General features: G+C 43.9%; 1 protein-coding gene across 4 annotated transcripts in view; it reads left to right on the forward strand.

The window, feature by feature from the left end:
• RORA (RAR related orphan receptor A) overlaps positions 1-16,478 on the forward strand; it is a 348,414-nt gene that overhangs the window by 267,811 nt on the left and 64,125 nt on the right. The window contains exon 1 of one of the 4 annotated variants that reach the window (XM_062626381.1): positions 13,634-13,925. The exons of 2 other annotated variants lie outside the window; for them this stretch is intronic. In XM_062626381.1, coding sequence (XP_062482365.1) covers positions 13,895-13,925 — 31 coding nt within the window. In that variant the 5' untranslated portion in view covers positions 13,634-13,894. Of the gene's footprint in view, positions 1-13,633; positions 13,926-14,897; positions 15,192-16,478 lie in introns of those variants that run through there. One more of the 4 variants, XM_062626372.1, reaches the window with a different exon arrangement.

Genomic DNA, 16,478 nt, shown 5'->3' on the forward strand with positions numbered 1-16,478 from the left:
TTGTGTTTGGGTTCCTTCCCTGCTCAAGCTGCCAGGTAAACAGAGTATCTTTAACAACCCTTTACATGCTCCCACAGCATGGCTCTTGTCAAAACAGTTTGCCCCTAAGTGTTTTGGGCCATTCTTCATTAGGGTGGTAAATCCTAGCACATAATTATCAGTACTGCTTGCCAAAAGCATTTCAGAGCCCTCCTCCAGAATATGCAGGTGAGGAACTGAACACCTGAAGGTTTAGGCCTGTGGTGCAGCTTGCTTTAGATGTAACCTGAAATAACTGCCTCTGTGCGCATGAAGTCTTCTGCCAATCATATGAAAGAGGAAGGGGTTTCTGAATGACATGGACAGCTTGCAGGCTTGGTTTGCAACTATATCAGGTACAGAACAGCCATCCAGATGGTACCTTTTACTTTCTCCTGGCTTAGTGAAGGCGGGAAATGATCACGTTTCTGACGCAGCCATTGTTCTCTTTGACATCTCAAAGTGCAATACTTCTGTTTTCCTCATTTCCACATTTAATTGATTCAATTTCACAGTCATTCTGATTAATTTTTTAACTTTTTAAACACGCTCTGTGATGTACTTGCATCCAGTTCTGCCCTTCCTTTGACTTTTGCTGTTTTCAATGGTAACTGTTTTTTTCGTTTGAATTTAGTTGGCAGCTTTATTGATTGATGCTCTTGGTAGAATAGAATCCAGCTGTCTTCACTTAACAGTATTATAATGCAGGACAAACACTTGAGTCTGTGTCATCCATGTAAACAGTCTGTGGGTCTAAAGCTGCACAAATTCATCAAGAAAATGCCAGTCCCTGCTGCTTTTTTGCTGTTCCTGTAATGTGGACAAAAGATGGTTCTGGGTTTTCTTCCCAAAATCATTGCAATAAGCTAGTAGGCTGATATGCCAGTTAATGCTTTAATGAAGTATACAGCAAGGTTGCCAAATAAACAGCTTTTGAGGCGTATGTATGCATATCATTATTGTGGGAAATGTTTCTACTGGTGTATTAGATAATAGGCACAATTTGAAGAAGGAACATGTAGTTCTGTTCATCTCCACTCCCTCTGCATCCTTTGGGTGTGGGCATGTAATATTGAAATGTGTAGCTCAGCATATTTTCCATTCACCTGGTTGACAAGAAGTTGCAAAGCAGCACAGGTTGTCTTTTGCTGTCCTCTAGTTCTGGTGAACAAACCCAATAGATTGCTTTTACTTAAGTGGCCTTTTTTTACTCCCACTTCCTCCTAAAAGGGTGATTTTCATGCTCTACTTATGGGTGATGCCCCTTTGTAACTTTCTGACTCTTGAACCTTTTGCATGAAGCTGTTTTTCAAATACAGAGAGTGAAGGAAATTAGCATCTTCCAGGTGTGTGCATGGGAACACATTTCGGATATCTGAAGAGTTTTGTTAGCCCAGGAGTGGACTGCTTAGTGTGAGTCTGTGTATCCGTATTCTGATGCACTGGGACTGGAAAGATTCCATGGGAGTTGAACCTGTAAGTTTTGGGTTCTCAGAGGTGAAAGGCTTCTTGCTTTGTGAGTGCTTCCTGAGCTTGCACCCTGTCTGCACCACTTCACAGCAGAGTTACTACTTTCAGTGTCCAGTGTCTGATCCAGACATTCCTAGGTGCCCCTGGGTTTTTTTCTCCATAATGTTGTTTAAGCACTGCTCTATAGGGACATCAGCAAGACAAATGATTGGTAGAGCTTGCAATTGCTTACAATGAGTGAAAACCCATTCTAAATGGTTAAGTCTTTTTAAACATCCACTTTAATGAAGTATGTTCAAGCCAGGAAAATGCATGTAGAGGAGGAGTGTAACAGCTTGCTCTTTATCACTAAAACCTGCACTTTTCAAAATAGGATACCAGACATTGCCTTTGTCAAACAGGGATTTTTATCTTCCTATCCAATCACCCCCTACCTCCAGGCTTTAAAATCCTTGTTTCCCTGGTCAGAAAGCTGTCTCGGATGCCATACCTGTGGTTTCCCTTGTATTCCGGATCTTTTCACAGAACTTGGTTTCCATAGTAAATGCTTTTCAAAAAAAGCTATGATTTGATAAAAAGTGCTCCCTAGTCTGCCGTTTTCTAAAGGAGTGCTCTCATTAACTCACTATTGAATAACTCTTACAACCTTGGGTCTATGTTCCATTACAGACCATCTGACACCTCATGAAACACATTGTAAGCTCCATCGCTGAGTTTCTGATCTCAAGTCTTAGTCCTCAAACTATTTTATCACACTTCCATTTGAACAAAATATGCTAACCGAGACAGCAGATGAGGGTCTGTATTTAGCCACACAGTTCAGAAACCAGGAGAAAGGAAATAAATGCTGCTCAAAAATAGTGTTTTCCAAACTTTCTGGAATCATGTGATGTGAAGTTTTTGTTTTCTCTTCATTGCTCTTGTCCAAAGTCCCCCTCCAGATTATTTCTTGTCCCCCTTTAGGCACTGGGAGCTGCTCTAAGGTCTCCCTGGAGCATTCTCTTCTTCAGGCTGAACCAACCCAGCTCTCTCAGCCTGGCTCCAGAGCAGAGCTGCTCCAGCCCTTGCAGCATCTCCGTGGCCTATCTCTAGTGAAATTTTTCACCATACTTAGCAGAGTGAGAAGCATACAGATATTTATCTGTTCATGCTACCAGCATCTTTTCAGTTTGGTTTTATGTCTTTGCTGGATTCCGGATCCCATCAGTAATCTGCCACATCTGCAGAAACAAGCACATGAAATGTGGCAAAACCTCATCTCACAGTTTTGGAGGACATGTACTCAGTGTCCTGATACATTTAATAATTACAGACTGAAGCATTACTGTGATATTGGTAGGACCAGCTAATGCCAAGCTGGTGCCTCCTTAGGTTGCCTGTGTGTTTTCATGAGAACAGGAAAGGGGAAAGGAGCTAGATGGCTGGATGTGAAATAACTTGAATCAGCACTGCAAGTAGTGAAAACAAGTGATTTGCACCTTTAAAGGAGAAATACCTGTAACAAACCACCTGAACCTTTTCACCTCAGACCTCTACAGTGATTTTTTTGCCCTTGCTCTATGTACATCGATGCAAAAGGATTTGTAATACAGGTCTGTGAAGTTATGTCAGGCCTGAGGATTCGATACAGCAGTATGAAACATAGCCCAATTTTCTCCTGACAAAGGCAGCATCTCCATCATTTGGGAAAACGACAGACCTGCCTATTGCTCCCATGGAATCCCAGTGGGAACCCCAGTTGCTGCCTCTTTCATACAGGTAGACTGCTGATCCTGCATGGATTTGCGGGACGGATCTGAGATTTAGTTCTTGTGTCAGCGAATCTGCATCTTTTTTATAGGCATTATGAGTTTTTCCTTTCAGTTTCATCAACGAAGTCAGTGTATTTCATCCTCCTTAATACTGTTAAATGTTTTGCAGGCTTAATTTAAACAAAATGATTGCTTGAAAGCATTTGTTTTCTTATTTGGTTGACAAAACCAATGAAGCATTTATATTGCAGTGTCTTGGCATGTTTTCAGTTTTGGGATCACTAGACAACTCAAGAGGAAGAGCTAGATTCTGTGAAGGCAAAAATAATGCACTCATTTCCCCTTATGAAACTGTGCATATTGTTCTTTGCAGAGTACCAGCCTAAAATGGAAAAGAAGTCTAACATAGAATAAATGCTTTAGTGTAGCTTTGAGTGCTCTATGGCAAGGCTAACAGCTATATAGATGAAACAAAAGAGAAGACAAGATTAGAAAGAAGTAAAACGTCCAGGGCTTTGGAATGGTGAATCTTCCCTGTAACAGGTCAGTGCATGCCTGAAAACTTGCTGTGGGTTGGGAGTGTCCATGGGGCTCCCCTCGGAGGCTGTTTGAAGGAGATGATGCTTTCTGACCAGAGTGGCTTGGAGCCCTGAGGAACATAGGGCTCTCAGTCCCCCAGAGCAGTTACCCCTCCCTTCATGTAACCCTTCCCCTCAGACATCTTTAGGAGTTTCTAGAGGCTGGTTCAGGCATTTAATGTCTCTCCTTTTCCCAGAGGACTTCAAGACCCAACTGTGTAAGCATGCAGAGATACTGAGGACCCAGAATGACCACAGTTTTTCCCTCCAATATTGTGGAAAAATGCCCATTTCCAACATCAAAACCAGTTACTGTTACTGAACAGGCTGGCCTTAATAGCGAGGTTTGGGTAGCCTTGCTATCGGATCTAGAGCATACTGCAGAGTGTGAGCAGGTTATCTTTGCCACAGGCACTGATACATCCCTTGCTTTGAGGGCAACTGCAGAGACTTGCTAGTTCTTGGAAATGTCTCTTCTGGCCTTGGTGAGCATTCCTGTAGTATGCTTGATTCTGAGTACCGAGCTCTCGAGGTTCTGTCAGCACCAGCTCCCGTTTGCTGCTTGTCTCCTTTTTGCTTCATACTGGATGGAAACACAGCAGATGGGTCATAGATACCAGGAGTCAAAAAGCTGTCACAGGGAATGCTGTATTTTCTCATTCTCTCAAAGAAAGAGTTGCTAGTGGTTTATATTGTTCAGAAACATGCCACAGGAAAATGTTAGCTAAGCAATTGCTTTGAGCAGAATAGCCTTTGATTTTTATCATACTTCTCTTCTGTGTGATTTTTCAAAATCATTAAGCAGAAGGTTGTGAAGAAGAAATGATTATGATTTTATGGGTGAAAATAGCATGAGTCCTTTCTGTTTTTCTCATTGAGGTAGGTTGCCCTACCTTAGCAATTTCATGTTGGTAGCTCTCTTCCTATTTGATATCAATTTCTGTTCCTTTTGTATTGAATTAACTATCTTTAGCGGTGCTTAGAAGCTTTCTCTCTCAGCATTTTGGTGCGGATCTCATCAATATCTCTGAACTTGAGTTCTTCACCTCCTTTTGAAGTTTTCTTCAGTTCTTCTGTTAGAAGTGATCCAGCTCCTGTTCATCTCAGATTTGTTAAAAAATGATCATCTGTTCATTCAGCACACTGCAGCCATTTAGTCATCAGCACAAGAGCTCGTTTCTATCCCTCATCTGGCTTTACCTCAGCAGTGGGCAGTCTGTCACTTTTATCAGTGAATTTCAGAGGTTCTTCTCACTGCTGTTAACTCTGATGATGACACAGAAAAGCTTAACATACCTTGAGCTTCTGCCCTCCTGGGCAGCCTATTCCAGTGCTCTTCCACCCTCAACATGAAGACTTTCTTCCTCACATTGAGGTGAAACTTCTCGTGTTTTAGTTTACGGCCATTGCTCCTCATCCTGTCGCTGGGCACCACTGAAAAGAGTCTGGTACCGTCCTCCTGGCATCCACATTTGAGATACTCCTCCGCATTAACGAGATCTCCTCTCAGTCTTCTCTCCTCTAGACTAAACAGGCTCAGCTCCTGCAACCTCTCCTCCAAATGTTCCAGACCCCTGCCCATCCTCATGGCCCACCGTTGTCCAGTAGCTCCTTGTCTTGTGCTGAAGAGTCTAGAACTGGGCACAGTGCTCCAGATGAGGCCTCACTGATGGTGCACTTTAACTGAAAATACAGATCAATTTCGGTTGCTCCTGCTAGAGAGCAGATAAGCGACTCTCTCAAAATAGCAAAAATACTATTTTGGGGAAGCAGTTTCCAGTCAGTAAAAAAAATAAAAATGCTCTTTGTCCTTCAGCTAAAAATGAACAGAATGATTAAAAGCAGCAGATACCTTTTTAAATTATTGGATGCCTAAAAAAAAACCCTCAACAACCTGCATTGAAATTCAAGTGTCTCTGCTCATTGCAGCTTGTAAAACACATGCTCGCAATACAGTTGCTTTGGAGTCGAGAATTTTGTCTTTTAATAACTGGGGTGCATGTTAGAACCTGACTACAAATGTGTGCTGAAGAAGAGCTGCTGTGTGCCAGAGGTAACCTCCCCAGCTCTAGCAGCCTTGCAGTAAAGATTAACAGTGTCTTAAATTAGCCTTGATTCTATTAGAAGTGTCCCTCATATTTCATGCTCTGGAAAGGGATATGGGAAAAGAATGTCATAATGTTTCCCTGTTCTTTGACAAGCCTTTCAGTAGCCCTGTCAAAGATCCTTTAAAACTGAATTGAAATAATCAGAAATGATGTGCCTATGTGAAAAATGCTTGGCGGATTCTTTTCTGTGAGATGGGTGTATGCTAATGAGTTTTAAATGATGAGTTTAAAAATACTCTTATCAAGCAAGTGGTAGTAGCTCAGATTAAATTACCAAGATAGAAAATGAGAAGGTTTCTAGCTCCTCTACCTGTTTTGCTTTCTAAATAGGATGAAAAAATGCTGTCTTGAGCTAAATTAATACAAATGCAGGTAATAAACCCAGGTTTTATATGAAGCAATAGATCATTCCCTATAGGTGGTCTGTACCCTATATGCTCTGCTTTATAATCAGATTCATCAGCTGAGAATACTGCTCTCTCCTCTGTTAAAGTAAAAGATAGTACTGTGCAGGTGTTCTCCTCTGCACTTGGAGATTATTAGTAAAACATTGCTCGCAAATAATTCCCTTCCTTTGTGAGTGAATCATTATCTTGCTTCTACTAAAGTCTGATATTCTTCAACAGTGTCACTTTATCATGTCTAATAATCAGAATTATGCAAAGGAATTATCTGTGTGGATTTCATGCCCAGGAACTGTTACCATCATTTCTTTATCAGTCTGAGTAGGTACACAGGGGTTGGTTTGTTGGGAGTAAAATAGTTAAGGCTTTAGAAAATAGATCATGAAAGTTTGTTGTCCTTAAAGGTGAAGCCTTAGAAGCCATAATCAGCTGCCATTTATTTTTCAGTAACAGTAACAAAAGTGATGATTTTTCTCTGATAATTTTAAGGATGCAATGATGCCACGGGGGAGGGCATCTCGAGTGAAGGCTGCTGTAGAGGCTCTTAAGTTTCATTAGAACAATAGCAGTTGATCTGTGAAAAACAGTTTGCCAGCTACTGTCAGCATGCCAAGAAGTGAGGAATAGGAGAGATGGGGAGTGTTCTGCTAGTCTGTGATGAGAGGGCGTGTCAGACTTGCCAGTATTTCTGTTCTGGAGCTCAGTATTCATCTGAGGAAGAACTGGAGAAAATGGGCTGTGCACAGTGTTCCACACCTGCCTGTGAAGTACTGCTCTGGAAAAGAGAGAGGCAGGCCTGGAAGCCCATGTAAACTGTGGCTTGAAGACCAAGTCTGGAGAGGGGCCTAAACAGGATTTGAATTGTCTTAGAAAGCATGTGTAGTTCTAAGCTTGTATTTTGCATAGAAAATGTGCCAGATCTTAATCTTCTTCTCATAATAGCGCAAATACTCTCCAGTGCAAGGCTGCATAAATAATGTCTATGTTCACAGGAGCAGGAAATATGCTGCCAATCAGACAATGTCAATTTAGATGAATCCTGTCCTGAAAGCTGTACTTTAAATGTGAGCAATAAAACCACTATTGACGTGTGGCACTACTGACTGAAATGTCAATAGTTATAAAAAGAGTATTTCATAATGCAGAATCATTGCTTGGTTTGCTTGACTGGACAGATGCTTCTGTTTTCCATGAAAGAAGAATAATTTCCATATTAGTTCCCTGAATGCCCAGCAATGCTTATTTGTCCCACTAAAGCTCACATTCTTGAACATAGGGAAAATGTCCTTGCTGGTCTTGTGTAGCATAAAAGGGAGTTTTGACAGTAGGCATGACACGAAACAGTTTAAATGTTGTCATACTTACACCTTCTTCTCAGGTTAATTTTGCTCAATATGGAAGGGGGTACAGGGCAAATTCAATGCATGAAGCATCCTAATCCTTAGCCCTTAGCTCCATACATGTGACTGCTTCAATTGTTCTTTGGCAACTGTGACTCAGACATAGTTTCCAGAGTTACAGGCAGCAGGGACAGTTGTGTTTGGCTGGTTGTAGACTGCAGACTATTGCATTTCTCTGGTTATCCTTAAGCATTCTGTTTGTCAACAGATAGAGCATGTGCCATAAGCAGAGAGGAAATAAAAGAGGGTAAAGTGCTATTAATGCCTAGGGCATATGGAGTGGCAGAGGATACACTGGGATAGCGATATGCCTGTATCATCTTGACTGTTGAGCCATTCCTCAGGCCAGAAAACCACTGGGTTCCTTCCTGGTGCTGCATCTGGCCAGACACATTAGTGAGGAAGATGCTGAGAAAGAAATCTGCCTGGCTTCATCTCACACACTGCTCACTACCACCTTGTTTCTGCCTTGGCCATCCTTAATGATTCAAGAGAGGGCAGAAAGAGAAACCTAAGGATTAAAGAAACAGAACACTGCCATTTGATCAATGTGCCTCAGGGAAAAACCATTACTTATCCCTGGTATGTAACTGGCTAACGATGTGAAAAAGTGGTCAGGTAGTCCTCAGTTTGCTGGGGGGAAGCAAGGAGGCTGAGGGATTCCTATTAGCTCTCATTTTCTGTTCAGTGGGAATACCTGAAAACAGGGCATCCCTGTGAGCATGGCAATTCTTCTGCAAATGACCAATACCAGTAACTTTGTAACCCCACTGTAGGTGTAGAGAAAAGGCAGATGTTACTAAGTCCAGTTTGATCTATTTCTTGATAACCTTGTAATCTTTTCAAGGACCCACTTGTCGTTGGTGGCAGATGATTAATTGGCCATAATATCATCTTTCTAATCACTTTAATTCCAAAAGTGCTCTGCTGTTGCCTTACATTTTGAAAAGCAGCAAATATCCTTTCAAGCGATTTCAAGGTGAGAGGAAACCGGGTGACAATCCACTAGACTGGGTCTTTAAAATCTTTCACTGCCAACAGCATGCCTAGCTGACGGTGATGACTTTGGAACTTACCTTTCATCCAGATGAACCTCAGAACATTTTTGTCAACTCATACTTAAATTTCACTGGGTGCAGAACTGTAGCAGCTGTTTGGCAAAGCACAGCAACCAGTTCAATCGTTGTGGATAGCAATGCACTTAATTGGAATCTGTGGGGTAGAATATAAAATGGCTTGATTAAGACTTATAGCTGCAGGCCCACGCTGCACGAAAGCAGACCTCCTCAGCAAGAATTTAGGAAGGCATTTTGTCTGGAGCAAAACGGAATGATTGCAGGGTCAGCATAGTAGCAGTTTTAAATAGATGAAAAAGAGGCAATTTAATGAGGACAACCTCAGTTAGATTCATCTTCAACAGTGTGCTACTTGGAGGGCTAGAAATAAATGAAGATTAAAATACCACTAAATCTAGAGGGGGAAATGAGTTAAGAAAGAACCATTATCTTTTTGTGGGTGTTGTGTATACCAGTTAGAAACCCCTTAAAAAGTGATTGTCAGTAGGGTGGACAGAACTGTGATTTGTATTTATCATATTACTTAGAGCTGCGGTTTTCCTACGCTTTGTTTTGGCTGTATTTGGTAAACAAGGCTGTTGTGAATGACTGCATGGTTTCATGTGTGATCATTGTTGTGTAAGAAGCCAAAAAGGCAGAAACACAGCTTTCAGATGCTTGGAGCTTGTTGTGTGTTTTAAACTCTTGATACACCTAGAGCTGCCTCCTTAATAGGAGCTGGGAGCTGAGCACTTCACCTGAGTCAGGACATGTGATTGGGTTGCAATTGGAGAAGGGCTTCACTTCCAGTATTGCCTGCTTTCCCCCTTTACCAGGTAGCTGCTGTCACCTTCTCTGGGCTACCTTTAACTCCAAGGAGAAGATATTTAAATGTTGATAGGAAATGAATTTTCTATACTGAGAAATGCTTGAACCTGTCTAAATGTTACTGCTATCTCCTTCAATCAATACAAGAGTTCCTGACCATTTTGAAGAACTTGTTTCATAAAAAGCATATGAAAATTAAAAATAAAAACAATTAAAAATATGCATAATTATGTAAATTTATACTGGCAGTCTGAGCTCTCCCTCTTCTTTTTAAGCAAAAACATATGTGGAAAACTTAGCTCTAGGTCATTTTAACAAATTGAAGAAGCCGTCTGTGCTAAAGCTGAAAACACAGAGGCTCTGGACGAGGCATTGGAATGTTTTGTATCATGTTTCTGTTCCAGTAAGCAGTTTTCCTCTCCATGGGAGAATGCAACCTGCAGTCATGGCCCTGCAAGAGGATTTGCATGCAGTGTTGTGTATGTGACAGTGGTAGAATGCTGGGTAAATGCTGTGCATCATAGTGGTTCCACAACTTCAGCTTCCTAACAACCCAATGTGGTTATACCTCCTTCAACAGGGGGTTATTTCAGGACACATTTTCTTCTTTCATGAGCACTTTTTCCTCTATGCTATAAAGGGAAGGAAGGTGGTGGATACATCCTGTATTTATCATTCAAATCTTAAATTTTGGTGATAAGGAGGCCTCAAAATTCTCCCTGAATTAAACCTAACAATGCAGCTTCGCTTAGGCAAGCATACAAAACAGAACCCAGCAGTCTGCAGTAATGCTCTCCACTCGTGTTCCAAGTTAGGACAGCATAAGCATCTCTAATTAGTTGCATTTAAACTACTTCTGTTGGAGGAGGTGTCTGAGCAAGTAGTTAGGAGTTAGTTCATCTTGGAAGCTAAATTCAGTCCTTTGCTCAGCAGGTTTAAAAGGGGCTGAGGTAGCTTCTGTCCTGTACTTGGGGTACTCACTGGTATCCCAATTACTAGTGCTAACACAGGTGTGTTCCCTTTCTCTTAACACTTTTTCTTTTCTTCAGTTTGGTTTGGGTTTTTTTTGCCTAGCAGATGTTGATGAGTTCCTAGAAACAGTTGATTTTCTCAACTGTAGTGGAGGCTTGTGGTTAGGCTCATGAGTTGAATATCTTTTACAAGGATAGAACACGGAGCGATACCTGATACACCGTGTTAGCATCTAGGAACTAGCAATCTCATGTTTACCACTCCTGGATGTTTGAGTGTGGTTAGAATTTGAGTTCAGGCTGTACCAGCCGCTTGCTGCTCGTGGCTTTCCTCAGTTGTGGCAGGCCTCGGGCCTCAGTGCAGCTGCCTCAATGGGTATTACCTGGTGTGAGAGAGCAGGAGCTCGTCCCGCATCCTTCAGCCCCAGCCAGAGCACTGTCTCTGTCAGGAAGCAGCACACTGGGCAAAGGGAGCAAATGCTGACTTGGATATGGAGTATCAGGCCCAGCCATCCTTGGGGACCAGCCACTGTCTTTTCTGAAGCAAAGGTGGCATGAAGGACAAACACATGCTATGGTCAGGGTCTAATTTCCAGACAGCTAATTAGTCTGAACCATTAATACACAGATTTGACACCTTCAGGAGGTGTTTGGATGCAGAAATCTAAGAAAGAACCACGTGTAAGTGTAGTGGTTCTACTGAGGTGTAGTTTCTCACTCCTGTGAAGAGTATACAGAGTCTTGCAGTATTTTGCAGGTATTTACCATATGCTTCAGGAACAAAACCAATAGAGTACAAGCTTTGGCAATGGGAAGCTTTCATACAAGTCAAATGAAACCTTGTTGTACAAACCAGCAAGAGCAATTGCGTGTTGAGTGGACTGTAACACTGAGCTAAGTGTTCTTGGGACGGTACGTGATCTCTGTGTTGTCATTGAGATGATGGTGTTTGAACTCGAGTGAGACTTTTGGTGTTGCAATAGTTTGGTAAATCAGGAGGAAATGGATTTTGAATTGAATTCTCATTATGCAGTCAAATGATGACAGAAAACTGAAGTGCAAATGGATGTGTTTATACATCCAAAAGTCAGTCAGCAGATGGCTTTAGATTGACACCAAATAATAGACTATTTTAAGTATGCTCTTCTCACTTAAAGTGTCTGATGACCAATCTATAATCTTATGAAGCAACTGTTGTAAGGCATTTGTTAGAATACAAAATCTGCGCTGCCTGTTTATTATTGAAGCCGCTTAGCACATCAGATGTCATTCCAGATTACCAGTTGCATTTCACTTGGGCTGGAAATAAATACAGATCAGTAATAATGTGATGTTGTGTACCTTAAGGTTAAATGTCTGACAAGACAACTAGCACTAATGGACTGTGACAGTTTTCAAGCCATAGGTCTGACATTACTTGCTGTGTCAGAGTGAAATGTTTACAACGATCTAACTCCTCATTACAGTATATTAAGACATCATTCTGTTCTGTTGTGCGTGCTACAAGTTTTGTGTCTATCTAAAGCCCACAGCTGCAGAAGCAGCAGCCAGCCCATGTGTATACAGCAGCATTTTGCAGGTTCTGAGAGCTCTGAACAGTGCTGTCAGTGGGGGTTGATTCAGTCCAGGATGTTCTATAATGTCTCTGTTCAGCATGTTGCAACTTTACATGTGCTATGGATGAGCCGCTGTGAACACAAACCCCTCTGAGACAAGAGCTGCCACTGTGAGCAGTACCTCACTCTACATGTAGTGTTACTGGTAGGAATGGCTTCATGTAGGTAAGTATGACAACCCCAGGTCAGAAGCTTCATGTCAAAGGTGTCATGCTAAATTTACACTACCGCAGCAGACTAGGGCTGGGAAATTTTTGAAATATGTAAGATTTTAAACAATATTTTACTTCAGTGGGACTTAAATGACTGGATTGATAAATGGTCAGTATACCTGGATAGCTTTGAAGCATGCATGTTTAAATATTATCATCCTGTATTAAGAACTCATTAGCCTTCAGGGGCCAATTTAATAACAAGATTGTTTCAGTGTTCTCGTCTCATAAGGACCTTTTCTGAATAAAAGGCTTTGTTTCAAACACTAAGATGCTTCCTCTGGCTTCTGTTTGTTTCTCTTCTCTTATTTGCATTAAATGTTTATATATCAAATTATGATGTTATATTCAGACCCCTGTTAAACAGCTTGGAAGGCATTGATGCTTCTCTGCAGCTTTGTTTTGTGACACTCTCTTCCAGTGGCTGAGGCAGGAATTGGAAAAATCTTGGATTCGTTAATGCAACTTTCACCAGTGTCTGGGTTTTTTCCCCATAGGTTGTTTTCCTGTGCTCAGTCTCGCACTGTTCCTCTGTAGCGTGGACATGTGTGTCTCAGTGATGCAAAACTCCCATCTCGCAAGCTGACAGTATGGTCACAGCTGATGCTATAGAGCACATGAAAATATCTCCAGCCGTGCTATAATGCTTCATGCAGTCCGAGTGAATCCTGAGAGAACATCAACCCAGCAGCAGACACGTTTAAAATGTAAATGCTGTTCTGCTCGATCAGGTCCACGACTATCGAGTGTGTAGTCGTGTCATACCACGAGGTAGCTTCAGTACGGTTATTTTTTACTTAAAACAACACTTACAAATCCCTGGGGGAAAGGGGGCTGAACTTCATCAGAGGGGCCGGGACAACAGGGGACGGGCGCTGCTGGTGCTGCCGGCTGTTCCAGAAGCGATGCTCGGTCTCGCACGCGCCGTTACGGACCCGCCGCCCAGCCTTCCCCTTCCGTTCCTCCTCAGTTCGTTCGGACGAGCCGCAGCCACCGCGCTCGGTGCCAACGGCGGCAGCGGCCCGGGCCGGGTGCGGGGCCGTGTGCGGGGCCCTGTGTCCCGAGCCGAGCCGAGCCGAGCCGAGCCGTAAGCGGCGGCGGAGCGCAGGGCCCCGCGCCTGGGGCAGGGGCGGCGCTGGTGCTGCCGCGCGGGGCTGGGCCGGACTCGCCCCGTGACCGCCCGCCCGCCCCCCGGCGCCGGCAGGGGCGGGAGCGCAGCGGAGGGAGGGAGAGAGGGAGGGAGCGGGCGGTGTAAACAAGGCGGGGGGCCGGGGCCGGCCTGATGTCAGCGGGTCACATGGAGCCTCATATGGGCCGGGGGATGGCGGCGCGGCGCGGCTCAGCGCTGGCGGCCGGCGGCGGCTGCTGCTGAGGCGGTGGCGGTGCTGGTGCTTCACGCCGAGGGCCCGGCCCGCCTCCCCTCCCCTCCCGCCTCCCTGCCCGCCGCGCTCCGCTCTGCTCCCCGCCGCTTCGCCCCTGACAAATGATGTGTTTTGTGCTCGCCGCGATGAAAGGTAGGAGCGGCCCGCGGGAGCCGAGCCGAGCCGAGGGGAAGGCGGGGAGTGCAGCCCGGCCCGGGAGCGGTGGGGCCGGCTGGAGTTGCCGCTTTCCGTGGCCTCCCCGCTCCGTGCGCCGGTGGCACCGCTCGGCCCCGGGGCCTGCGCTGGCCCTGGAGGTGCCGGTGTGGGTGCCCCGGGAGCGGGGGGCAGGTTTGTAGGAGCTCTCGGAGCGATAGGGAGGCTCGGTCCTTGCCCTGAGCGCCGGGCAGCGTCCGCCTGGGACGGCGGCGGGGAGCGGAGCGGTAACCAGCCCGCGGAGCCGCTACACTTTACACTGTTGGAGGGTAAGAGATCGCTTATCTGCAGCTGCGGCTCTTCGGAGGGAGAGGTGATGATTAACGTGGAGAGGAGCTGTCTGAGCCCGCTGCACACCCGTGTAGAAAATCCGTGCTGTGAAATCCGTCTTCAGTAAAGGGGAAGGGAACGTGCAGCATCTTGTAGGTACCGACGGGGCTAAAATACCATCTTAAGAGACAGCTGCTCGTTTTGCAAAGACTTTGGAGTAAAAGAAGGAATCGGAGCTACTCAGAGATTTTGGTTCTTTTCTTAAAGCTGGGGTTTTCTCGAGGGGCAGGGTCAGACCGGGGAGAGGCAAACCAAGATTTAGGTGAGAAATCCGAAGTTGAGAGGTGTGTTTTCCGTCTGCCTGGCTGCTCAATAAAACCAGGTCCACAATAGAACTTTGCACTGTGCGTTTTTAAAGTCAGATCTATTAAAAGATCTAAAGGCAATAACCATTTTGTTTAAATACAGCAATCTTTCATAGTAATCTAAAGAGTATTACTGTGGACAGCTGGATTTAATGCCCCCCCCGCCTCCTAAAATACTAAATCTGTACGGTTTAAAATAATTTTGGGGGTTTGTTGTTAAAGTTTATATTTAAAAAAAAAAAGGGGAAAAAAATACTTGGAAAGAGAAGATTGATCTGTGCTTCAGGCAGAGACTGGTGCCTTTTCCCTCCCCACTTCGTGGGAGCAGCAGGTAACGTGCCCCTGTAGCAGCCACGGGAATTTTCAGTGGCAGGGCTTCCTTTTCTGTGAGAGAAGCCTCTGTGGACAAAAAGCAAAGCGCTGTGTTCATTAATCATTAGCCGTGATGAACGTATTTGGCAAGAAAATGTGATCGGGTTGATTCAGATACTTGCATCTGTAACAAAAGAAATGCGGTTTGTGAAATGCGAGCATCATGGATATTTTAGCAGTCAGGATTCCACGTGTTCCGGTAAGAATTTCTCAGGATATCCCTCATAGGCCCGTTAGAGCTATGAAAGCAAATAAACAACAAATAAAGGGAGGAAAGTCTACAAATTGAAACTGTGGAGAGGGGTGACTGCCTTATATGCTCAGGTGAAAGAGCAGGCATGGCACTTCGGGTTTCATCAGTTCAACGTGGAAATACTGCTTTGCTTTTTTTACTCTTTTGGGACTTTTAAACCCATTTCCACACTGATGTAACATCTTGGCAGAGCCCAGCTTTTGGGTTTTAAAGTCTAATTCCTAAGGGCTCTGTTATAAAAATGCTTGGGTCCGTCTGTTTTACCGAGTACGGGCGCAGTACGTTGCGTTCCTGTTTCGTCCTACTTAGTTTTCTAGTGCATTGAACAACTTTATTGGTCTCTTATCCTTTCTCTAATTTGCTGGACAGGGTTCAGCTGGAGGAAGTGTGGTAGTGTTTGTCTTAAAGTGACCTCTGCCTGCCATCAGGTAATAGATCCACAGTCCAGTGTTGTAGTTTGGGAGAAGTAGGCAAGTAGCATGGGGAATGCAGCTTTCTATAAGCTCAAAGGGACAAGGGAGCAGCATAAAATGATGAATGGAATATTTTATTTATTCTCAGAGCTGTGATGGCATCTTTTGGCTCTTCTGATCTTTTACACTTCTGAAGTTAAAATGCAGAAAATTATGATCTGCAGGAAAACACGGGATGTTGCAGATTTCTGCACTGAATTATTTAAGTTTGTTTTTTTTAAGTGAAAAAGAAGAATATTGATTCCTTTTCTGTTGCTGTTCAGGGAGCCCAAATTGGTACAGTGTGAAATAGGTTTGCAGGGTTTTTCTTCCATGCACCATACTGTTCTGGTAAAGGGGCTTGCTTTCATTTTGGGAAGTCCTTAGATTTCCAGACTATAGAGAGGCTTGAGTGAGTAAAAATGTTGGCCAACCATCAGCACACCAATAGCTGCACTGGTGTACTTAGAGCTAGAAAGCAGACTGGCTAAATGAAGAGGCTGAACATGGCCTTAAGACAGGATGCGTGAGAAGAAATGCAGCTTTCTGGTTTCAGGCAGGGAGGAAGGGGAGGTGTTAGATCTATTTCTAAGAAAATAGGCAGTGATGAAGCATCGAAGTTATAATTGACTGAGTGTTTGGGCGCTTTAACGTTATTTATTAACTGTTGTGGGTCTGTAGAAGACTGAGTTCATAACACATGCAGCCTAGTTAACCAGCTGATAGATTTGAAGGCACAATGCAACTTTACGTCCTTACCAGTAAAAGTTTACAAAGAAAT

Source organism: Pezoporus occidentalis, unplaced genomic scaffold (genome assembly GCF_034315485.1).
Source record: "Pezoporus occidentalis ecotype Australia unplaced genomic scaffold, CSIRO_AGI_Poc_V1 ctg11, whole genome shotgun sequence".
Classification (NCBI taxonomy): Eukaryota; Metazoa; Chordata; class Aves; order Psittaciformes; family Psittacidae; genus Pezoporus; species Pezoporus occidentalis.